This window comes from Oreochromis niloticus, unplaced genomic scaffold (genome assembly GCF_001858045.2).
Source record: "Oreochromis niloticus isolate F11D_XX unplaced genomic scaffold, O_niloticus_UMD_NMBU tig00002519_pilon, whole genome shotgun sequence".
NCBI lineage: Eukaryota > Metazoa > Chordata > Actinopteri > Cichliformes > Cichlidae > Oreochromis > Oreochromis niloticus.
Window position 1 is genome coordinate 1,764 of NW_020327653.1, and position 24,685 is coordinate 26,448.

At 40.3% G+C, this 24,685-nt stretch overlaps 1 protein-coding gene and 2 long non-coding RNA genes across 5 annotated transcripts; 1 reads left to right on the forward strand and 2 right to left on the reverse strand.

Annotated features, from left to right (window-relative positions):
- Positions 1–930: 930 nt before the first annotated feature.
- On the reverse strand, positions 931–2,208 carry LOC109200980 (uncharacterized). The gene is made up of 3 exons (XR_002061025.2): positions 2,118–2,208; positions 1,588–1,769; positions 931–956 (listed from the first exon to the last, which is right to left on the reverse strand). It is a non-coding gene; the product is annotated as an uncharacterized LOC109200980 (long non-coding RNA).
- Positions 2,209–3,348: 1,140 nt separating this feature from the next.
- On the forward strand, positions 3,349–16,464 carry LOC109200981 (uncharacterized). Its single transcript, XR_002061027.2, has 4 exons — positions 3,349–3,514; positions 3,596–3,685; positions 3,796–3,828; positions 16,332–16,464. It is a non-coding gene; the product is annotated as an uncharacterized LOC109200981 (long non-coding RNA).
- Positions 15,688–23,918, reverse strand: LOC109200979 (scavenger receptor cysteine-rich type 1 protein M130). 3 transcript variants are annotated; one of them, XM_019356554.2, is made up of 8 exons: positions 22,843–23,918; positions 22,631–22,666; positions 22,219–22,542; positions 21,027–21,302; positions 20,626–20,919; positions 19,844–20,167; positions 16,438–16,563; positions 15,695–16,344 (listed from the first exon to the last, which is right to left on the reverse strand). In XM_019356554.2, the coding sequence occupies exons 1-8, from the start codon at positions 22,910–22,912 to the stop codon at positions 16,079–16,081; spliced, it is 1,716 nt and encodes a 571-aa protein (XP_019212099.1). In that variant the 5' UTR covers positions 22,913–23,918; the 3' UTR covers positions 15,695–16,078. The 3 variants fall into 3 exon arrangements, with proteins under 3 accessions (XP_019212100.1, XP_019212098.1, XP_019212099.1); XM_019356553.2 differs by having other exon boundaries at positions 15,693–16,344; positions 22,631–23,918; XM_019356555.2 differs by lacking the exon at positions 20,626–20,919 and having other exon boundaries at positions 15,688–16,344; positions 22,631–23,918.
- Between the last annotated feature and the right edge of the window lie 767 nt (positions 23,919–24,685).

Consider the following 24,685-nt stretch of genomic DNA (forward strand, 5'->3'; position numbering starts at 1 on the left):
GGACTGTGCAGACACTGAAGAAGGTGTTCTGGGACTACAGAGATCACTGTTGAATCAGCTTGAAGCACTGTGGGTTAAATCAGGATAACGGGGAAGGACCTTTGACAAACCCTGGTCATAGGTCTGTAAAGCTTCTTCACTCTTTAAAACTATCTAAGTACATCTAACATCACTTCTGAGCACCAGAAGGAAAAAAAAAATACTGTACTGTATTTTTTTACGAAGGATTTTCATGGTATCCTTACAGGTGCACACTCCTCACTTTAGAGGGACTTAGCAGGAGCAGTGAGTCCTGCTTATGAAAAACGTGAACTTGAACTGGACATTAGATGAAGTGATTGTGTGTACATGTGTAAATGTGATCCACCTGGTGTTTGTTGCTGCACCCAGTTGTTGACATCAATCCTGACTTCTTCAGACCTGGTCTTGAAGTCCACAGACTCCAGCTCTGCGCTGTAATGTTCTTGCTTTGTATTAAGAATTCCTGAAACCACAGACGACACATTATAAATTGACTCCAGCAAAGTCTCTGACATCACTGATTCTGATTACTTCAGGCTGACATATTAAGAAAACACAGTTATATCCACATGAACACATATGCTGAATCACACATGCTTCATATCATAAATACACTTACAGATTCTGATCAGTCATTCTGAGCAGCCAGAGGAGTACATGGAGAGTTTCTACTGACCTGCTGCTCTCATCATCCTTCTCTACAGAACTCACAGCATTTCTCTCCCTGCCTCTCATTGACTCCAAAACACACGAGAGTATGAAGAATCACACTCTACATAAGAAGAAGAAACAGACCTGAGTAAAGGGGCAGGACTTCTCTCTGTACAGTCTGTTAGCAACACTGAAGGTAAATGGAGCATCTGTCCTGTTGAGTACAGTGAGAAGTTGGGCAAAGCTGCTGTGAACATCACCCAACAATCCTCGGTTTGCAAGCACTGTGGACAAAACACATAAGTGGTTTCAAAGAAGGACACAGAAGAAATACTGGACTGGATCTAACAACAAAGAAAGAAAATCAAACTAAATTTTGATCTGTGGTAACTGAGCTTCCTACAGATGAACAGACAAAGACTGTAACCACACAATGGAGCTGTTATTATTTTGTGTATTTCTCAAAGTTAGTAGGAAGACTGTTTGTGCAGCATTGATCCCGTTGGAAAGATTTTACCTTTCTGTCAATAAATCTCAGAAAACTGGTTTGGTTTCAGTCTCAGTTTATTTTTCCACATTACTCTGGAGTTACTTTGCTCATTTATGTTGTCATGTTGACTTGAGTTTAGTTCATTTGACCTCTTTTAAGGGTCCAATATCATCACTTTTGTATGACTTACTGTGCCCTCATGTCTAACCAGCTCAGTCGCTCACATTAGGTTTCAGACTATAATAATATCACACTGATACACTGGAGACAAGTCAGGGTCATTTATACAGTTATAATGGTCACAGTGGTTTCCAGCAGCTGCTCAGATTAACACCAGAGCATCCTGCATGTGTTAAATGAGTACCACTACAATAACTATTCTGCACTATAATTTTAATGTTTGTGTGTGAGCGTGTGTACTGTACCTCTGACATCTGTGTGGCTGTGTTGCCTCTGGCCCCCAGCATCACCATAGCCAGGGCTGAAGAGATGCTGAACGGGGAGAAAAAGATGTTTCCCGTCTTGTTGTTGTTGCTCAGCTGTTTGAGCAAAGCCAGAGAGAAAGCACTGTTGGCCTCTGACAGAGAGATTGCAGATCCCATTGTTTCTGGTACAAAGAAGGGGGGCAGTGAATTGTTTAATGCACCAAGCAAGATTAATTAAATCTAACTGAGGTTCGCTTTACCTGAAAACTACAAAAACTATGGTGGCTGTTATTCAGGGCTTTTGTTTAAAATGATATCCTTCGTGGTGTGCATGCAGATTTAGTCACAAAGCTCCCAATGAGTTATAAACAGATGCAAGGGTTAGCATTAATCTTTGAGCACATATGGGGGAAAAAAAACTACAATATGAATACAGTTATACACACAAGATATAAACACTGCTTACGGGTAATTTATGAGTAACCACGTAAACATGATTTGTAAAAACTGAATAAAGTTACATGACTTACTGACACTCACTTCAGACGGTCAGGATTCTTTCTGGCTTCTGCTTGAAGCGTTTTTGGTTTGTTTGGGTTTCGCGTTGACCATAACCTCCCCAACGGGAATGAACTCATCAGCTACTGACCAATCAGTTAACTGGAAAACAGCGTCAAAATATCCTCGGATCTTTCTATCGGAGAAGAGGCTAAACTTGTAGCGTCTAAAGTCTTCACGTTTCCCAAATGATTAGTAGAAAATCTAAATTCTGAAAGGCTGATGCCAGATGCTTTATTGAAGCAGAGTGACATACAACCAAAAGCGAGGGTGGCGAGAAACAGAACTAAGAACGACTCCAGACTGGGAAAACTGAAACCTGAATCCGCAGGAAGACATGGAGGGAGTGACGCAGGGAGGTAACACAGACGGATCAATAACGCACACAAGAGGACACATGCTATAATACACACAGAAGGAAACGAGGAAACAGCACACAGGAGGGAGATACAGCTGAACCTAATGGATCCGAGGAGACGGGGAGGACACAAGCTGAATACACTGACATCAGACACAGACCTTCAAAGTAAAACAGGAAATACACAGACTGGACTCAGAGACACGGTACAGACAGAGAACAGAGGGAGCACAGAACTAAAACCCTAAGAACTAAAAAAGTCTAAACCCAAATATATACACAGAATAAACGGGAACATAAGATCATAACAATACACACAAAACGCTGGGTCAAATGACCCAGGACCATGGCACTTCTTTGGGAAGCATGTTAATTGTATAGTCAATTATTTATTTACCCAGGTGTAAATTATATCTGTGAGGATGTCATAGGCATTGTGTAAATCTGGAAGTAATATTATTTGTGAATGTACCATTTATCCTCCTCTTCATGTTCAACAGGTCAGAGTGGTTTGTATTGAAGCATGCTGCTACAAGCCCAAAAGAGCATTAAGGGCAATGCCAGTTGCTGGCACATTTTGTACTCACTAAAAACTGACCTGCAGACTTTTCATGTTTTTTTTGTTGTTGTTTGTTTGTTTGTTTTACAGTCACACGGGCAAAAATAAATAAATAAATAAATGAATATAATAATATAAATAAATACTTTACATTGGTCAGTGTGCCATATCTCATCTTTGTGTTTTTACGAATGAGAAATTTTAAAGCTGGAAAGCCATCTGTTGTCACGGCCCCTGTGTCTGCCGGCCGGCTCGATAAGGCTACAGGTATTTGTTATTGTTTTCTTATCCCTCGCTCTCTCTGTCCTGTCTCCTTCTCGCCTGTGCGGAGCTCACTGTGGGCTTCCGCTTTTGGCCGACACACCTGCAAGCAGTTAAACACCTGCGGTGCCTCTCCAGTCACTAGGGCAGTGGCTACGCGCTTCTCGTCGCTTGAACGTTGAACTACTGAAGTTGGTGCAGCCTGAGTCAAACCTACTCTCGTGTTCCCGTGTGATACTTCTGGTCCTGACTTCTCTTTGCTTTATATATAGATTCCCTGCTCCCGTCCTTGATTCTCCTCCCTGATTTCCCCAGCATCAGAAGTCGTGTACGGCAGCGCAAACAGTGTTACCAACTCCTCAGTAAGGAAAATCGCTATTGGCTGTCCCAGAAGTCGCTATAAGACGCCAAATGACGTCATCGCCTAATTTGCATAATTGACCATGCTTTGTGATTTTGACCAACGCTGTAGGAGAGAGAAAGAACATCGTGGACGACACATACAGTGAGTAAAGAACAGCCTAAACACCTTTAGAAAATATTTAGAACTACAAATTAAATTTCTGTTTGCATTTCTTTTTTTTAATGTCACAATTCTCCTCCTTTGGCACGTGTGTGTATGTGTTTTTAAGTAGTTTAAAACCTTGTGATCCACAAAAGTAACAGTAAAAGAAGAACATTTTAACCATAACACCTTTAACAAACTACATTAACAATCTAAAACAGGGGTCGGCAACCTTTCTGATGATGAGTGCCATCTAAAATTTCCATATGTGCCATATGATTGCATTAGCAATACATTTAAAACATTCTATATTAACAGTTACACAATATATAGAACAACTTTATAGAATTATATTTGTTTGCAGATGTTGGCAGCTATCAGCAAATAGTTATCAGCTATTTTGAAACAAAAAAAAGACACTTTTATCCATAACAAGAACTCCATAGCAAATTAACTGTACGACAGAAAATGCGAATGCTATTTATGGTCTCCTCACAACAATGATAAGAAAAATAAACTAGGCCAATATGGCATGTTTGTTGATACAGCAATACACATGTTGTTAATGTGATCTCTGGTTTCCCACTCAGAGACACAGGTCTCCGAGTGTCCAGCATTCAGACGGCTCCCTGAGGACACTCTTTGTGTGAGAGAAAATCCGCTCACACAGATATGTAGAGCCAAATACTGTCAATAAGGCCTCTGCAATGTTCTATTCAATTCAATTCAATTTTATTTATATAGCGCCAAATCACAACAAAAGTCGCCTCAAGGTGCTTTATATTGTACAGTAGATAGCACAATAATAAATACAGAGAAAAACCCAACAATCATATGACCCCCTATGAGCAAGCACTTTGGCGACAGTGGGGAAGGAAAAACTCCCTTTTAACAGGAAGAAACCTCCGGTTCTGAAGACAGTTAAACAGTTAAACACATTCATGTTACAAGATGGCGCCGTCTCCTCCGCTGTTGTTTGTTGTTTGTCGTCCTTCTCTCTATGTGCTGCCCTGATGTCTCCACATTACTTGCCTATGATCACCAAACTCTTTTGAATCTCCGGCCTTTGGACTACCAGACACAAGATTTTAAATGGAGATCTGAGAATCCTCCTCCGCTTTCGAAGGACTTTCCTGATTACCTCCGCCACTTACCATCTACCTTCTCTCAAAGGAAACGTTTACGGAGACGGGGTAAACGTGGCGGCATCCGTGTTCATATCAAGGCCTTTTTAAAGTCCTATGTTGCGACAAATGATCGCTATTCTATAAGCATCTTGTCATCTATTCCTGCCCTCCGAGACCATGCTAACTTCAGACTGTTCTGTCATCGCTGGATTCGCCTGTTGGATCTGATGGTTACCTGGACCTCCCAGCTGATCTTCCACCCGCTCGGTGCTGGGTGCGGTCCTCCAGAGGAGGTGCGAATCTCGGCAACCTTCGCCTGCTGCGGCGTTCTCCTACCAGTAACAGTGTGACCACTCTCCGTATGGCCTTGCTAAATACAAGGTCACTGGCGAATAAGACTTTTATTTTAAAGATCTTATTCTATCGTCGGGACTGGATTTCTAATTCCTGACGGAAACTTGGCTTCGCACCGGCGAACTTTTTCCCTTCTTGGAGCTGCTCCCACCTGACTACGCTTTTGTTAGCTCACCTCAGACCACTGGAAGAGGTGGAGGAATAGCTTCAGTTTTTAAAAAAAACTTCGATGTCGGCAGCTGCCACCTGTTCTGTACCCCAGTTTCGAGGTGCAGTTATTGGAAGTGAACTGCGTCCCCTGCATCCTCTGCGCTGTGGTGTATCGCCCCCCGAAACCTATCAAGGATTTTCTTCCAGATTTTGCTGATCTACTGGGGAGAATTGTGCTATGTTATGACCGTATACTAATTGTTGGTGACTTCAACATTCATGTTTGCTGTGAGGACAGTTGCTAGCTAAGGATTTCCTCGCTCTTATTAGCACCCTCAATCTCACCCAGTGGGTAAGTGAACCAACTCACACTAAAGGTCATATACTTGATTTGGTACTATCTTATGGTCTGGATATTTGCATCACGGACATAAAGGACTCTGGGATTTCTGATCACTTCCTGGTTTTGTTTAATACTGTAGCGAGCGATGTGGATTTGTACAGTGATGGTCCTGTGCGGCAAACGCGCACGATTAACTCCCAGTCAATCGCCCACTTCATTGATGCTTTCTTTGACTCTCCCTCTCTGATGCTAACTGTAATGGGGTTTTATCAGCGGATGAGCTTGATAACCTGTTTTATACTACATGCGCTGACATTCTTAACTCTCTGGCACCTCTGAGGATTAAACATGCCAAATCCTCACAACCCTGGCTAAATGATACTACTCGCGCCCTTAGGCGTGAATGTCATCGTGCTGAAAGAAAATGGAGGAAAGACAAACTGCACGTCTCTCTGGACATCCTCCATAATTGTTTATCTAAGTATCAAAAGTCTGTTAAAGCTGCCAAATCTGCCCTTTTGTCTAGCATTATTATGACTAATAGCCACAACCCCCGAGCCCTTTTTAATACTTTTAACTCTGTGATAAACCCTTGCACTACCACTTATAGGGATGCTTCCCCTGCTCTTTGTGATAAATTCTTAAAGTATTTTTCTGAAAAAATCTCAGCTTTAAGGGCTTCTCATCCATCTCATTCATCATCAGTTTTAGACCCAGTTCCAGCCTCTGAATGCTTGACTGTCTTTCAACAGTTTGAGCCAGTATCCTATTCTGCTTTAAAAGATATAATTGATCATCTCAAAATCTCTGGTTCCCCGCATGATATTCTTCCTTCTCGTTTCTTTAAGGAAGCTTTACATGTTATTGGTCCTTGTATCTTATCTCTGCTGAATGCATCATTGTCATCAATGATGACATCAGCTTTTGACACGGTTAACCACAACATTCTTCTATCAAGATTGGAACATGTTGTTGGTCTCAAAGGTACGGTTTTAACTTGGTTTAAATCCTACCTCTCAGAGAGGTCGTTCTCTGTTGCTATGGGGCAACACTCCTCGGCTTCTGCCCCTATTTATTGTGGTGTGCCTCAAGGGTCCGTGCTCGGTCCTGCTCTTTTCTCTTTGTACATGTTGCCGTTGGGATTAATTTTTAGAAAATACATCATCTCCTTTCACTGTTATGCTGATGATATCCAGATTTATTCACCTTTCATAGTCTTTGGTAGTCACACTCCGCTAGACCAGTTAACTGATGCCCTAGGCCCTCTCGCTAGCCATCTCTCGCTCACTGTAAGAAACCTTGGAGTGTTCCTGGATGGCTCTTTTAAACTTGAGAAACAGGTCTCCACTGTGGTAAAAAACAGCTTTTGCCAGTTGCGTCAGATATCTAAAGCAAAGCCATTCCTTCCTTTAAAGCAGCGGTTCTCAACCCCTGGGCCTCGGACCGGTACCGGTCCATGAGTCGTTTGGTACCGGGCCGCGAGAGCTGAGGCTCAGGTGCGAAATGTATGTTTTTCAGGGTTTTTTATCGGTTTTCAGCGTTATTTTGTTATCGTTTTATCGTTAACTCGGTTTTCCTGGGTCTTTTCACGTGTGTTATGAATAAATCTTCTTTTTTTTCGGTACCGGTACTAGTTTTATTTTGTTGTATTTATCCGCGACACCTTAAAGGCCGGTCCGTGAAAATATTGTCGGGCATAAACCGGTCCGTGGCGCAAAAAAGGTTGGGGACCGCTGCTTTAAAGGACCTTGAAAAGCTTATCCACGCATTTATCACATCCAGATTGGACTACTGTAACTCCCTCTACTCGGGCCTCCAACACTCTTCTCTTTACCGGCTTCAGTTAATTCAAAATGCAGCTGCGCGTCTTTTAACAGGTACGAGAATCTATGAACGCATAACTCCAATTTTAGCCAAGTTACATTGGCTCCCTGTTAAATATCGCATAGATTTTAAAATTCTTTTGTTCGCTTTTAAAATTCTGAATAATTTAGCGCCCAGCTATCTTTCTGATCTACTCCACTTATACAATCCCAACAGAGCACTTAGATCGTCCAATCACAGGCTCCTAGCACAACCTAGGTCTCGAATGAAGTCGAGAGGTGACCGGGCCTTTGCAACTGTGGCACCCAGACTCTGGAATAACCTCCCTGTTCATATTCGTACTGCCGAGTCTATCCAGTCTTTTAAATCACGTCTTAAAACTTATCTTTTACTTTGGCTTTTGATTCTAACTAGTTGGCTGTTCTAGCTTGTTGTGTTGTTACCTATTGTTTGTTGTCCTGTTTTATTGTTTGTTTTAATTGTCTCATGCTTTTACTGACTGTGAAGCACTATGGTCAACACTGTTGTTTTAATATGTGCTATATAAATAAATGTTGATTTTGATTTGATTTGTCAGGTAGTGATGTCCAGCAGGTGAAAATGCAAGCTCCATGAACACGCACAGCTATGGATTCCAGCTGCGTTCGTAGTTCTGCAAACTTTGACCCACAGAGTCGAGGTTTTCAGTTCAATCAGCTGCATTTTGATGTCTTCTGTGTCTAGCCAGTTAATGCAAGACAAATCCAACTGCTCATTAAAGCTTTCTGGTTTGATCAGAAAAGACAACATTGTTCCATACACCTGAAAGTCCCGAAAACGCGTTGTGAATTCTGTCTCGAGTCTACAGATGTATCCGTGTATTTCCGCGGTGCTGATGCTGCGCTGAGCGGACAGCTTCCATAAGGCATTTGAAGTGTTGGAGTGTGGAAATTTCAACATCGCTTGAAAAAACTGCCAGCTAGCAACGTCCCTCTCACCGGTAGGCAAAGTGATTCTTAGCCAATTATAGTTGAATCTGGTAGTTGGGGTTGTTGTTTTTAGTACAACTAATGTGTCTATGCGAGCTAATTTGCGATGTGCACCGCTGGCCCGGCCATTTGTTTTTTAATGCACCTTCTCAGATTAATTCACTGCGTGTCATGCCCAGTGCTGGACTGGGACAAAAAATGGGCCCGGGCATTTTGACTAGAGACCGGCCCACCAGGTATTATAGGAAAAGCCATAAAGCCTTTGAATGAAAACAAACGCTGTTGTGACAGTGATGTACACTGTCTTGTTGGTATATGTATGATTTCTATACATTTTACATCAGATAAAAACTTTGGTTGTAAGATTCAGATAATTATTTATTAAAAGCTAGACATTTTAAATGAGAATAAGAAAGAAAAGTATTTCTTTGTGCCCCCCTTTCCCTGTCAATGCCCTTCCTGGCCCCCTGGCAAAACTTTGCTAGACCCGCCCCTGCACAGTTACCAGCTGTCAGCTACATAGAAAAGCATCCTGGTGTTATTTGTCTCTCAGAAACAGTTCGTAACTTCCCTTCAACTCATTCATGTCACCTAAAAGGTAAACCTGTTTCTCCATCACCTGTTCAGCTCTGATGATTCAGTAAGGACATCTCCTGGTTTCATCTTCATGTTTCCCTCTCACCAGATAACCAAACTGATATCATGACCAGCAGCTTTACAGCTGTGGCTCCAGCAAACATCAGCTGATACTAGAAATTAAATATTAAATAAATTCTAACAACAGCTGATCAAGCTTAAACGTGCTGCTGTTGTTTAGCGCGACATCCACTGGTTTCCTCTTTCTGGCGCAAAGTGAGCGATAAACAAGAGAGATTGGACTTGCGTCAGAAAAGCCGATCAGCTGATCATTGATCAGTTTCATGATTGAAGTAGCAACAGGAGAGGGGGGGGAATGAGAGAAGAAGAGGCATCTGACAGCATAAAGATGCAGAATAACTCCAGCTTTGTGTCTTTTTTCCATTCTAGCTGAAGTACGGGACAAACTGTTCCTTTTCACCTCATACGAAATGAGTAATATTTTCTCTGAATACGGGACGATTCCGTTTTTTACGGGACGGTTGGCAACTCTACTAACTAACCTTATGAATAAAATAAAGTTCACTATCAGTAACATCACAGCACCCACCCAGCTGTATAGAAACTCCGTCATGCTAGCTAGTACGCAATACGAGTTATTGTAACTGACTGTAAAAAGTCAGCACAACGAAAATAAATTACACCTAAACTTGGTTTATATCTGACCCAGATAGACTGCAGGTCATAACTTCTTTCCTAAAGTTCAGTTCACCTGACACTCGGACCGGCGGCCGCCTCGGGTCTCTCCTCCTCCTGCCTCCCCTTTCCCTCATCCACCCGCTGGCCTCTGTGGAAGGTCTGCCATAGCCACCACCAAACAACTGAGTTATTTTACACATCTGCCAGAATCTGGCCAATCCACCACCTTTCATTGTTTATACCGTTACAAAAAAACAAAAAACAAACAAAACAAACAAACAAAAATCATCGGCCCATAAAAACGAAAAATCACCATCGGGCATACCGGGCAAATGGTATGCCCGATGGCCAGTCTAGCTGTGGTCGTGCCATCAGTTAACCCAGACCTTCCCAAAGTGTGGGGCGCAGAGCCATTGCAGGGGGGGCGTGGTATGAAAAGGGGAAAAAAAACCCAAAACACTTGGACACTGCTAGCACGGGGCTCCCACACAAACGCAAAGCAGGAGATGAAGCATCGCTGAATATGTTTCCAAACCAACTTCATTCTAAGCCAGAGACTAGAAAATATGGTGAAGCATATCTTCCCTTTGGTTTCACCTGCACAAGTGCTAAGGTAGGTCTCCCCTGCAGAATTGGTTTTCCCTGCGTCGGGAGCACGCGCTGGGCTCTCCAACTCACGGACAAACAGTATCCCACATTCTTGATTTTTAGTTCACAAACACTTCTTGTAATAACTACTCCTGACATTTTGGACATGTTAGCTCTTTGTGCAGTAAAGTTACAGTGGGATACAAATAATATCAGGCTGATCCTGCCACGATTTGTTCCCCTGGTTTAAATCACGGAACAACATTGTCCCACAGTTGTTTATGTTTTTAAACCCATTTTGCACAGAGAGGCATTTTTTTGAAAAAATGTATTGACAGCAATGTTGAATATTATTACACAGGAAAAAAAACTACACGTAAAATAATCACACCGTGACGCCTCTGCCTTTCTAAATGGAGGGACAGTAACTGCGTGTGTATATGTAAGCGTGTAAAACCTGAAGATAGTCAGATTAACAGTATTTTGTCTCTATCTGCCATTCTGCAATTCATCTCATGTAAACATTAACGTGGCGCACAACGTGACGTGTAAAAACGCACATACCTTTGACGTTGAGTGACGAACTCTGTATTCCTCGTCCACACGTAAACGCAAAAAGGAGTTTTAAAAAATCTCCGTTTTCGGTGATTCGAAACGCCGTTTACATGTGGACCAAACAGCTGCGTTTTCAAAAATACCCGTCTAGGTGCGGACGTAGCATAAAAGAGTTAGTTGTTTATTTTATTACTACCTGTAATTTATTGCAGTTTACTTGTATTTTCTTAATTTTTTACTAAATGTTTCAGGTGTGAAATAAACCGCAATGGAGCAAAATATGGGTGTATGTGGTTGGAGGATGTGTTTGTGCATGTGCGTGCACGCATGCCCAGAGTTGCCGACCCCTGATCTAAAAGGACCAAAAAGTGACAATAGAAAAAACTGTGGCAATGACATTTTGACATTTTTTTTAATCCTCAGACGTAAGGTGCAAATCAGCTGCTTTCGACTCAAAAAGGTAACCAAGGTATGGTTTGGAACTGATGTATCTGAGTACATCAACATTTGCCAGTGGATTCGGCACTCTGCTGCTCACAGACTTGATCAGGCTAACCAAGCTGTAAAGTAGTTTAAGAGGATCTACCTGTTCTCCCTCAAAAGCCTTCATGGTAGTCTGTGGCTGTGTTCAAATTCTAGCCTGCGTTGAAGTGTATTGTAAAATGGAGCCAGAAATGTCGCTCCGTTTTCTTTTGGGTTTTTTTGTACATTTTTAATTCTGGAGGAGCTAGAAGTGTCCCAGTCCTGGACCGTTTTTTTTAAACCATGAGGATCCCAGGCCTGATTTTTGTTGACGTATTATAAATGTTCTTGTTTTATTATCATTGTTATTTACTTTATTCTCATTAAATAAATATCCATTTAAAATTGTTCAAAGTTGGCATTATGTTCATACATGTTACAAATACCTGCAAATAAAATGAGTTCAGTGACAATTACTGTTTGTTTTAATAACATAAAACCTTTAAACTAATACAACACACATAACAACGTAACAAATATATTCAAATAAATATTGAATTTCCTAATGCATAACTCATTTTGGAACTGATCTTTCAAGAATTGAAAACAGTCTGTCCATCTTCTCCCTGCTCTCCTGCACTCTCCTCTCCTCAGCCTCTCTTTGCTGCCTCATGTCCTCTCTGATGAGGTCAAGCAGCTCATCTTCCCTGACTCTTTTCCTCTTTCTCCCTGTTGTGGATGGCTCACTCTCTTCCTCATTGCTTTTGTTTTGGTCATCCACTGCTGCGCTTGGCCCTGTCGTGTCCTCAGGTAGGGAGGAAATTAGGACAGGAGGCCTAATGGAAGGCCTCTGTCCTATCACCTCATCCATGAGGGCAAACCAGGGCCAAGTAGCAGCAGTGGGGCCTGCATCACCGGAAGCCTCCACCTGGTGGGAGGAGCTCTCAAACACCTAGACCCAGCTTCAGGAGAGGGAGTCAGTGGGGACACTGACTCCCTCTCCTGACCCTGGATACTTGCAATCCTAAAGACAGAGAAAATCAAAAATGACAGTAGACAAATAAAAACAACACAACTCTTAGTAATTGTACCTTTATTAACTTGTGTTCTTAAGAATTATCTTGTTGATAACACACCTGCATACTTGGGATAACTTAAAAAGAAAAGAAAATTTCTTTCTGGCCTGCAAGGGGGTGATTTTTTTCCCCTGCAGGCCCATCTTCTCCAGAATTGTCCTGATCACACACAAAATAAGGGAAGAGAGAAAACCATGGCAACTATGTTAATCCCTAAATCCAGAGGTTTTTACGGCAGAACACAAGAGGAATACCGTCTGGACATCACACGTTCTGTACAGCATGAGGGTTAATAAAACTGTACTCATATGAATATGATGTGTAAATTGATTTAGTATTGTACCTCCATGCCACAGTGGCCGAATTCTTCACCCCAGTGAAGAGGTGATCGTTTTCTCTTCTCATTTTAATAAATTGAGCCATTTGGTCTTTGTTCCCTAAAACATATCACCAAAAGGTTAAAAAAGTCAAAATTAGCTGTATGCAAGCGGCAATACATGGAAAAAACCATGGGACCCACCATACAAGCTAGATTCCGAGCAACTTTTACGAATCTTATCTTAATTAAAAAATAACCATAAGCAAATGCCCAAAGCCTAACAACACAACCGCTACAAAAGTGTAACTTTTGTACCACCAGATTTTCATATACTTACATTTAAAAGTATATTCCTCTCCTGCATTAACTCCCGCTTCGTCTGTGATTGTTATGAGAAAAATTCTCCTGTATGACCGGCTATGAATTCTGGGATAGTTTGGGCCATGAAGGATACACTAGACCCATCCTTCAAATCTGGGGAAAAGGAGGACGCATTTGTTGCCGCATTTGGAGGACTCTTCGAATTTGGACAGCCTTTGTTCCGTTGCTGTGATGTAATTGCCTACAAATGCAGCCATTGAAGCATGCTACCCCTCAATTTGGACACAGCCAGAGTGTTTGTTCTCTTTTGCTTGCCACTGGTCCGTTTGCGTATACCTGCATATCATTCTGCATGTCATTCAGTATTTCAGGTTTGTTTGTTAGATTTTCCCAGTTCAGTTTTTTAGGTCTTGGTCCCCGCTATCTGTTCTTCTGTTAATTTTGTCACCACTTGTAAATAAAGTTCACTCGCAGTAAATCAGTGCCTGCACTTGGGTCCATCACTCACCACTTCACACGTCTGCTGCCTCAGCCTTGACAGAAGTTGTATTGTGTAATTGATTTCCAAATACTCCAAGAACAAGTTCTTTTGTTTTTATTGCAAATTTACTTGTATTATATCATTTTACTAATCATCAAAAAGACAAATCTTTGTCAGGCTTCACAATTAAAAACAAAAAAAACATCTTTCCCTATATATTCTTTTAGTCTACACTTTAAAAAATTAACATACAATATATGTACAGCTCAATTTAGACTAAAATCACTTCTATTGATGGGATTTTCTTTTTGAAATTCATCACATCACATCGGACAGGAAAATGTATTAGTCCCTGTCACTGGCATTTCAAGAAGGAAACATACACATATTTGAATTGTACCTGAAACACTGTTGTACATTTCTACACACAACAAAATTGATAAGCTGCTTCAAAGATCTCCAAAGTAAAATAAAGCATTTTATTCCAAAGCTCCTGAGCAGAAAGGGAGAAAAAACCATTTAGCTTCTACTTCAGTTTCTACTTTAACTTTCACTTTTCTATGACAGTCATGTTTATATCCATTATAATGCATTTATTTGATTTTAGAAACATCTTTTTAAATGTTCGAGTCTTCAGTGCAAACCACAGGATAAATATGCAGTTCCACCTCTACACTACCTCCAAACTAGCAAGCTAACAAACTGTGTCCAACACAAAAGTTAATACTAAATAGACAATTTCTCTTCTGGTTGGAGACTGAGTAACCTTCCTATTCCTATTGTGTGAGACCTGTGTCTCAATATTTTTTTTCCAGTTAACATCATTTAGGTTGTTAGTCTGATGAAAAAAGGAGTCTAAGTGAACAAAGGATTTACAAAGTTGTTAAACTAAGGAGAAATGCTCGACTACGCCACAGTGATGTATGATTCTTTGTTGAAGGTATGATTCTTCATGAAAATGCAGCTTTTACTTTTTTTTATTTGAATAAATCTTCCTTACAGTACTTTTAACTTGTCATGTTCAGGCTTGTGAGACAGGCTAGGTGAACCCTGTAGACATATGTGCAAGAACAAAACTAAACTTCGCAGGGGCCGCAGCCTAAGCAGAAGCCCAGACCTCCCTCTCCACAGCCACCTCCTCCAGCTTGTCCGGGGGAACACCAAGGCGTTCCCAGGCCAGCGGAGAGATATACTCTCTCCTCTCTCCAGTGTGTCCTGGGTCTGCCCCGGGGCCTCCTCCCGGTGGGACATGCCTGGAACACCTCATGCAGGAGGCATCCTTGTCAGATGCCCAATACACCTCAACTGGCTCCTTTCGATGTGGAGGAGCATTTACTCTACTCCGAGACCCTCCCGGATGGCCAAACTCCTCACTCTATCTCCAAGGGAGGATCCAGCCACGCTTCGGAGGAAGGCCATTATTACCACTTGTATCTGCGATCTCGTTCTTTCAGTCACTACCAACAGCTCGTGACCATAGATGAGGCGAGGGATGTAGATCGACAGGTAAATTGAGAGCTTCGCTTTTAGGCCCAGCTCTCCCTTCATCACAACGGACCGGTATAGCGTTCGCATCACTGCAGCTGCAGCACCAATCTGTTGATCTCTCGTTCCCTTCTCCTGTTACTCGTGAACAAGACCCCAAGATACTTAAAGTCCTCCACTTGGGGCAGGAACTCGTCCCTGACCCGGAGTGGACACTCCACCCTTTCTTGGCTGAGGAACATGGCCTTGGATCTGGAGGTGCTGATTATCATTCTCACCGCTTCACACTCAGCTGCGAACCACTCCAGTGAGAGCTGGAGACCATGATGCCAGCAGAACTACATCATCTGCAAAAAGCAGAGATGAACCACCACCCCGGTCTGCCAATCCAGAGTTGTCACCCCTGATCTCCACGCAAGAGGAGATCCTTGAAGTATTCCTTCCACCACACACTCGCCCTCCCCGGGCCTGGCTCCAGGGCAGGGCCCCGGTAACCCTATCCCAGACAGGATGAACTGATCCATAGATCTTATACTTGGTCCTGGGTGAGGGACCAGACAAACTTAACGTGGGAGACCCTACCTACCTACAACATAGCCCCTAGGATCCCTGGGACACACAAACACCTCCACCACGATAAAGTAATATTGTGCTATGTTGACTAAAGCTTATCATGCAGTATTATTATGAGAAAAGAATTCATAATGTATAATCTGTAAAAAGTTAGAATTTTTTTTTCTGTCTTTATAACTGGATATCATTCATTTTTATTGAACTAATGCATCACAATAATGACAATGATGAAGACAACCTGAAAAGCTGAAATGTTCTAATCAATGATTAAATAAACTCCCTTAAAATAAGGGAGTTTAAGTTTATTCTAAGTGTTAATCTGAATGGATCGATGTTAATCAATATAAACCTAAAAGTTTTGATAAATATCCTCTTGACCATAAAGGTCCACAGTTTGTCCAGCAAAGGTCTGTGTTACATATATATATCCATTTTCATCAGCACTGCTTTGTTCTTCGCCTGCTTCCATTTTTGTCTCTTTCCCATCGGTTTCCTTTTTCTTCGCTCTTCCTGTTTGTTTAGTAAAATTCCTGTAGGTGTTCAGTGTCTCAACATTCAAATAGATCCTCTCCTCGTCACTGACGTCATCTTCTTCATTGCAGGTTTTTAGAGTCACTGAAACACAGCAGAGCAGATTCTTCTGGATGTCATGATCAAAACAAAGCAGCTGTTTTATCTAATATATTGTTTGCTTTGGTGAACACTGACCTGTGGTGTGGATATGGGCCTGCTGTGTTTGTCTCCTTCTCCTGAGCATCAGGAAGACCACCAACAAGACCAGCAGGAGCAACAGGACAATAGAAACTACAGATGAGACCAGCAGCATCCAAGGAACTAAGAGAGAAAAGGTTTTTGTCAAATACGCAAGATAGAAAGTGGTTCTGTATTATTTATTGGCACTTCCTATTTCCTTTGTAATCATGGTTTTAGATAGTAAGGAGGTTCTTCTTTGGCAAACGTGTGTTAATCAGAAATGAGTTCAAGACACAGTACAGACAGGTCATTGGATGAATCTACAGTCGTATAGAGCCTTTTTTTATTGTTTAGAATGAATTTGTATCTAACATGCATGTTTGGACTGTTAGAGGGAGCTGGAGCACCCACAGAAAATGATACACAGGCACAAATCTTGAAAATATTATCCTGTTATTTTTGCAGTTTTTTCCATCCTATGAGTGGTGATATATTGATGTTTTAAGCATGAACCTACCCATAATGCAAAAGATTCTAATCATAAAGGGATGAATGTGTCATAGGAAAAAGCATGCCATATATGTAAACCAAATGCAATCAGTGCACTTTTGGGTAAGTGAAATAACCCTCCTGTTGTCAGCTTATATGTAACTGTTAACGGTTTATGTGGATTCATAGAGGCATCTGCAAGAGTTGAGACGTTTGTCTTAGTTCAACGTAGACCTAAAAGCACATGATCTAAACTGAACAAAACAAAAGAAAACAAAGAAAGTACAATAGAGAGAGAGCACTGATCAACTTTCTGTTGATGCTAAATGGCAAACCTGTGAGAGAAATTAAAAACTATAACCAGACTTCTACATGTTTATTAAAGGACTGCTTTAATGAGAAGTGGTTTTCTTTTATGCATAAATGTATTTTTTTAGCACTCTATTGCATCACCTGTGCCCATCTGCTTTCCCTTCCCTTTCTACTTTTAAAATTAGAAATTTAAAACCAGGCACTATTCTGGTATAGTTTTAAACATTCAGCCGTACAGGTATTTCTAAATGGGAATGTGGGTGTCCTGAGTAATTATCATCTTCTTTTAAAACTGTCATTTTTTGTTAAAGTTTTAGAAAAAGTTGTTTTAAATCAACTCTTGTCTTTCCTAGATGAGAACAACATTTAGAGGACCTTTCTGTCAGGTTTCAGGACATTTCACAGTACTGAATCTGCTCCTTTAAAAATGACAAATGATGCTCCTCTTTATGCATATTGTTTTGATCATTCTGTCTTAACCTGGTATCACAACAAAACATGTGATAGCCACGCTGGTCCACCGTGTCCATTTCATGCATCGGCGTATCTTTGTGCTGAACATTGGGGGGGTCAAGATCTCTGTCTAAATAAATAAAAAAATCTGGGTAAATTCCCAGATGATTAAACATGCAACTATTTTACTGGTAATAACTGAAATGAGTAAAGAAAACCAATCAGGGAAATTATGCCCCTGATTGGTTGGGTCTAATTATTGGGGGGTCATAACCCCCCCTAACCCCCTGGAAATTATGCCCTTGATTTCATGCTCTGCCTCTTTAAAACATGAGCAGATAAGGAAGTTGCAGTACCAGCAGGGAGAGATAGTATACTTAAAACCACGAAGTTGGTAGTGACCAAAAAATGCATGAAGTAAATTCCAGGGTCCTTAATCATCAGAAACAAGTGAACTAGGTGGCTAATATGTATTTACATGTAAATGTTTTAATTATTCTTTTTAAAAGCTTTCCTCTGATTATTTTCATGTGGCTCACTGCTTACTGCAACTTCTGCTTGCATGTCCATTTCAAAATTTGGAGAGGTAAATGTGAAAAGAACACAGTAGACCAGCATGTCTATTACATGCTTTGCCGTGATATCTCGTTGTCTTATAACCAGTGGGTCTGAGTACTGCAGTACTTTACTGTAGTAGTGTTTTGATCATTGTGTAGTCAAAGGTAACGAACACAGGAAATTCAGCGATTATGATCTCATTATCTGAACTTTGTGGCAGTGGGATGTGTTTTGTGGCTCAGCTAATGGGAAGGGGTGGTCCAGTGGGTTCAGGGGCAGTGCCAGGACAGGTTGGAGGACAATGAACAAGATCATCCTCTCTACTTAGTATGGCAGGACCAGAGGTGGAGGCCTGAGCTGGTGGTGAAGAAAAAAACCCAAAAGGAGCAAAAAAGCAAAAGTGTGGAACAACAGCTGTAATAGCCAAACAAAGACAACACTAACATACTAACATAAGCACCTCTGTGTCCTGTCAGGCATCCCCGCAGCATGAAACCTGCTACAGAGTTTAACAATGGCCTGTTCTTTTTCTCTGCGCATCCCTTTTCACAGCTAGATAACTTACAATTATATTTACCTCAGATTTTGGAAATCTTTACTCTGTGTGAAAGCTCAGTGACTGAATATTTTATATCAAAAAATTGAATGTGTCATAGTTTTTTACAATTAAACACCATATTTTGTTTGTCCCTGAAGTTGTAGATGAGACCTAGGAGGACTTTTTAACCCCCTTTTAGCCCAAAACAAAACTTAAAAATGTTGGGGTAATCTGTGACACAAATTTGAGATTTGACAAACATATAAATAAAACAATTCTCCAGACTAAAAGCTTTTCTAAATCAATCAGATCTTAGAAAAGTTGTACATGCCTTTGTTACACCTCGACTGAACCACTGCAGTGCACTGTATAATGCAGTTACCAAATCATCTCTTACAATTAGTCCAAAATGCTGCAGTGGGACAGAAGAGAGAGAGATCACATTACCTTAGTGTTAGCAGTCTGTCATTGGCTCTCTGTGCATTACAGAATCTAGAAAGTGGCACTCTTCATGTTTAAAGCCATAAATACTCTTTTTCTTGTAGGATTTTCAAGATCTTTAAGGTCTGCATCCCAATCCCTCTTGACTGAAGCTTAGACAAAAAGTGGGTCACACTTCTGCTGTAGTTGTATCGAGACTCTGGAATGATCTCTCATGTGACCTCAGACATGCATTAACTGTGACTGTTTATAAATTTAAAATGAAGACTTTTTTTCTTTTATCAGTCATTTGGTAACAACTGAAACAGCGGATGGAGGCTTTTTGACATGTAAGTTGTCTGAAAGTGTGTAGTTGAAGTTTGGGAACCTATCTTCTCTTTATTTATTTTCTGTCTTGTTTTGTAAAGCATTTGGTTTTAAATGTGCTTTATGAATCAAATTGACTTACTTAAGCATACATTTATATGAACAAATGAGACTCACTTGTTTGCTGGGAGAATAAACAGATAAACTGTGTAAAGAGTTAGAGAATATAGTAGCCACAGTGCGCACATCACACACAGTTACGCTGTCACTGTGGGCTATATGCTGTTCTGTTATTTAAAAAGATAAATTCAAAACTATACTTACATTTAATGATGACAGTAATGGGTGCTGTTGCAGTAGAATTGAATGTCCGTGTGGACACTGTGACTTCATACACACAGCTGTAGTTGCCTTGGTGTTCATACTCAGCTACAGGGAAACTAAAGGAGGCTGAGTTGTTGACTGCTGGCTTGCTGTCTGTGATGTTGGAGTCAGAGAAGATGAGAAAGAAACGTCCACTGGAAAATCTGGAGTTAACGGAGCAGGTGAGGACAAAACTGTAACCCCTGGTGATCTCTGCACCTTCAGGACCCCAGACCAGACCTGCACTAGGAGAGGTCAGGGAGATGCTGGGTGTCTGCAGTCTCACTGGGGAATAAAAGGTACCAGGATTAAGAAGGGAGCAGAATCAAACAACACTTAGTTTCTTGTTTACACATTCAGCAGTTATGGTGCAGCATTAACATTTTTTTGTTATGTTTCTTGTGATTTGATGAATGAAAGAGTGAACAATTCACTCTTTTAGATCTTTGCAAACTTCAGATTTGATTCTTTTGTTGCTAAACGCTCCACAGTCTTCAAAAACTAACTTCTAATGCTGTCTGCTTGCTCCTTGCTACAGTGGGAGCATTGAGAGCATTTAGTGAAAATGGAAGATAAACAAAGTTAATAAAAACTATAGAGTTACAGATTCAGCCTTTAATACATTGTTATTATATACAACAATTAAATATGTTTAAAACTACGATTGAAAAACTCTTTCAATAACTTTGTTACAGTTTAACAAAACCAAAGGATCTATGATAAAAATGATTTGTTTTTCTTACCAGTAACAGAGAGTCTGACCGAGTCACTTAATGGGGAGCTAAATTCACGACGTGAGCCTCTTTTCTTATACTGACACTGGTACAATCCCTCGTTATCAAAGTCCACGTTAGGAATATTGAAGGTAGCAGAGTTTGTGTTGGAGGTTTGGCTCCTCGTGAATGAACCCTGAATTTGACTCAGAGTGAACGATCCACCTAAAACCTGAGTTGAGACTGAACATGTGATTTCAACAGTCTGACCCCAGGTCACCTCACCAACAGGGCAAATGGAGATACTGGGTTTTGGAAAACTCACTGAAAAAATATCAACATATGAAAGCATTATCTCACCAGGTTACTGATTCTATTATTGAAAGAAGAGAATGAAACAAAGAACTTGGCAAAGTGGATTTTCTTCTTACCAGTAACAGTGAGTCTGACAGAGGAAGAGTTGAACCTTCGGCTTGTTTTCATGTACTGACACTGGTACAGTCCATCATGATCGAAGTTCACATTATGAAGATTGAATGTAATAGAGCTCGTAGAGGATGTTTGACTCCGGTTGAATGAGCCTGAAGTCTTCTGGAGGATAAAAGTTCCACCTGAGAACTTATCTGAGACTGAGCAAGTGATGCTGATGCCCTGACCCCAGGTGACCTCATTACTGTACAAGGAGATGGTGGGCTCTGGGAGGGTTTCTAAAAAATGATGTAGTTTTACATAAGACAGGACACAGTCAAGTTAAGATCAGATAATCTTAGTGCCTGTTGTACTGGCTGATAGCTTAGCTGATACCATTTTATACATCCAGATGGCAAATCTTATTTAAGGAGTCCTATTTGAAAACCACTCTGCAGCTGACTACCAGCCCACTTCTTTCTTTTCATGCTATATCTGATTTAGTGTCTGCTGGCAGTTATGTGCAGGACTGTTAGTGCTGGTTACACTACCTCCAACTTCTGATGTATACATAGAGAAACATGAGGGAGGTGTGCTCACCCCTGAATACCACAATAATCTGTACTGCCTCCTTCTCTTCTCCAATACACTGCTACTACTTGGTTTCTCTCTGGACAATTGGGGGGGGATGTCCAATTTTAACACCACATATTTTTAGGATCTTTGGGATGAAATGATGATGATTTTTTTTGAAGAAGAAGTCTTTAAATCAGTCTTTAAGTGGCATTTAAATGAGGAGTTATTTACAGGCCTTCATAGTAACATCATTAAATTTGGTGTGTTTAATTCCCTCTGAAGTGGAAGTTGCTGTGTGCCCAAAATTGAATTAGATGAAATTGCCTTTAAAGATATGTATTTTCATTTTTTTTTACTGGACAACACTGTTTAAAAAATGTTTAACTAAGAAACTTAATTGGTTAAAATAATATATTTCAATGATCCAAATGAGATGTTATCTAGTTAAATATGCACTAAACTGCAGACATGTTCAGAAGACAAAGTGTAGTAAAACAAGACATTTGAACATCTTTTCATAACTGGGAAAGTAAAATATGATGGAATAAAAAGAAACCAGAATCTAAGTATTGATTAGTACACAAAAAAAAAGTTATTATGAAGTGATAAAACCATATACTTCATGCAAAAGTTTCTTACCTGAACAGACGACGCCAGCATCCTGACCATGGTTACAGTAATTGTAACTAAGTGGGGTGGCGTAAAAACAATTATCTAGAGAAGTTTCACTTCCTGAACAGCCCACATTACTGCGGAAGGCATTTACTCTACCTTGATCAAAATGATTAGACCACTGGGTCTGCAGCGCTATCCCACAGCCCAACTCTCTACAGACCACCTCAGCATCTTTTAAGTCCCACCAGCCATCATCACAGACTGTTCCCCAGGAGTGACGTAAAGAGTTATAGATTTCAACTCTTCCAGAGCACCGAGTGGACCCAGATCCAGCTAATCTGATCTGACCTATGTGGAAAAAGACAATATGAACTATATTGCAAAAAAGCCTTTAAACTGAAAAAAATGTAAGTATGACAGGTTAGAACAGACTGACCTGCAGAAGGTGAAGGTGAGGCCACGAGATAAGCAACTATGGGAAAATGAAAACATAGAATATGATCACAACAGTTATTCAGGCTAAAAATACTGTAAGAAAAGTTGTTGTAAAGTGATGAATACTTAAATTGATAACTGTGTCTGAAATACTTTTTCATACTGTCTCTACAATAAAGAAAAGCATTAAACATTATGGAAAATCTGTTTTACCGAGGATCAAGAAATGAAGCACTCTCTTCTCTCTGCCCTCCATGACTGAGAAGAAAGGCTGCTGCATCATGTCATTTATCAGAACAGAAAATTCAACTAAAGCCTGTGGTTTACAAAAACACTTCACATTGGTTATCCTTCTGAAACACTTCTCCTTTTGATTTCTTTCTTTCGTTTTTTCTTACATGAAAGTAACAGAGCAGTAATACTGAACAACTCTGAACTTTAGAGCACCAAAAACAAACTGCAGCACTCAAACAACACATTTACCAGTCCTGGGCTTAAAAATACATACAAATATTTCCCTTTCACATGGACCTGATTTTTTTTTTTTATGTACATCTGTGTGCATGTATGTGCATCAAGAAAACCGAATGTCTAGTGTAATCGGAGCACTCGGTGCGGTGACTCCCACCACTGTGTCTTCATGTGTGGTGTCTCTGTCCACGCCAAATTATAACAGAGGTGGTTCAGGCATCTAATCAATGCCTTCTGTACACCTCGCTAAAACGTAGTTCTATTCGATTACTCTGGAACCGGAACTGGATGTACATCCCAAAAAACTGAACTTAGGAACTGAAACTGAATGGTGAGAAGTGAAACTGAAATTATTCAAGAGCTACATTTTTAAAGGATAAAATAAAGTTTTAAAGCAAATGAATTCATTTTCAAAATATAAAATTCAATTTCAATTTAGTGACGATAATTTTCAAACCAATACATTGAACTTCAAATTAGGCTTATTCAAATTCAGTTCTAAAAAGCATTTATTCAAGTTACAATTCAGATTCAATCTGAACAATTCAAATTTGAATTTAACTTATACAAATTCAGTTTCTGACAGCACAAAGTTCTGCCCATAATCATTATTACTGGGACAGACTATCAATTTTCCTATTTAAATAAGAGTTGCCTGATTTGCATTCTGTTTTATTTAGATTTCACAAAGCATTGACACTTTTTTTTCAAATGAGTTTGTAAATATTTGTAATTGGGAAGGTAGGAAATATAGTTAAAAAAATCACTTCTTGAAATCAATTTAAGAGTAATCACGTATCATATAATATCGTAAGACATCATCTTCTCAGCAGATGTGTCCATAAATGGATGGATGGATTATCCTTTTGTCCAATTTTGACTTTTTGTGTTAGACATGCATAACCACTCAGTTATGTCATCTAAAAAGGGAGAATGCTCGTGACCTCTCTGGAGCGCTTGAAAACTGAAAAAGTGAAACACTCCTGACGTGCGACTTTGGAGCATTGTGTAGATCACTCTTAATGTATTTACTACTATGCTTCTTACTCTTCAGTATCACTAACAGCAGCTGACTGCCCATTACATTGTGCAACAGAGCAAGCTTAATTAAGATTTTTCTTCTTTTTGTCTACTGTCAAACAAACAGACACATAATGTAATATTTAGATTAACAATCCAAACATTTAAAACTTTATTGTACTGTATGCACTACAATTTAGTGGTGTTCAGTCAGAGCAAGGCAGGCAGGCAGTCCTTGAAATCTGAAAATCCAAAGCAATCTATCGCCTTTCATCTCAAACAGTGTTTTATCACAAAGCTTCACTCATGCCTGTTTAGATTCATCCTTTACAATCAGACCCAACCAAAATACACCCCACACAATAAAATTATGACTTATCTTGCATAAATAGGCTGTTGACTTTCTTCACTCGTTTCAGGTATTACCTGCAAAATAGTTGCATGTTTAATCATCTGGGAATTTACCCTGATTTATTTATTTATTTAGAAAGAGATCTTGACCCCCCAATGTTTAGAGCTTAGTAAGCAGACAAGCACTCTCATTTATCAGTGTAACAGATAAGTT

Bases quoted from the DNA above. Each gene is read 5' to 3' on its own strand.
- LOC109200979 (XM_019356553.2), bottom strand. From the start codon at position 22,823: ATGTTTAATGCTTTTCTTTATTGTAGAGACAGTATGAAAAAGTATTTC. The intron at 22,543-22,630 runs GTCAGTCTGTTC...TTTTCCACATAG, and splicing joins CTCACCTTCACCTTCTGCAG to GTCAGATCAGATTAGCTGGA. The intron at 16,564-19,843 runs GTAAGTATAGTT...TTTCTCTCTTAG, and splicing joins CATTACTGTCATCATTAAAT to TTCCTTGGATGCTGCTGGTC.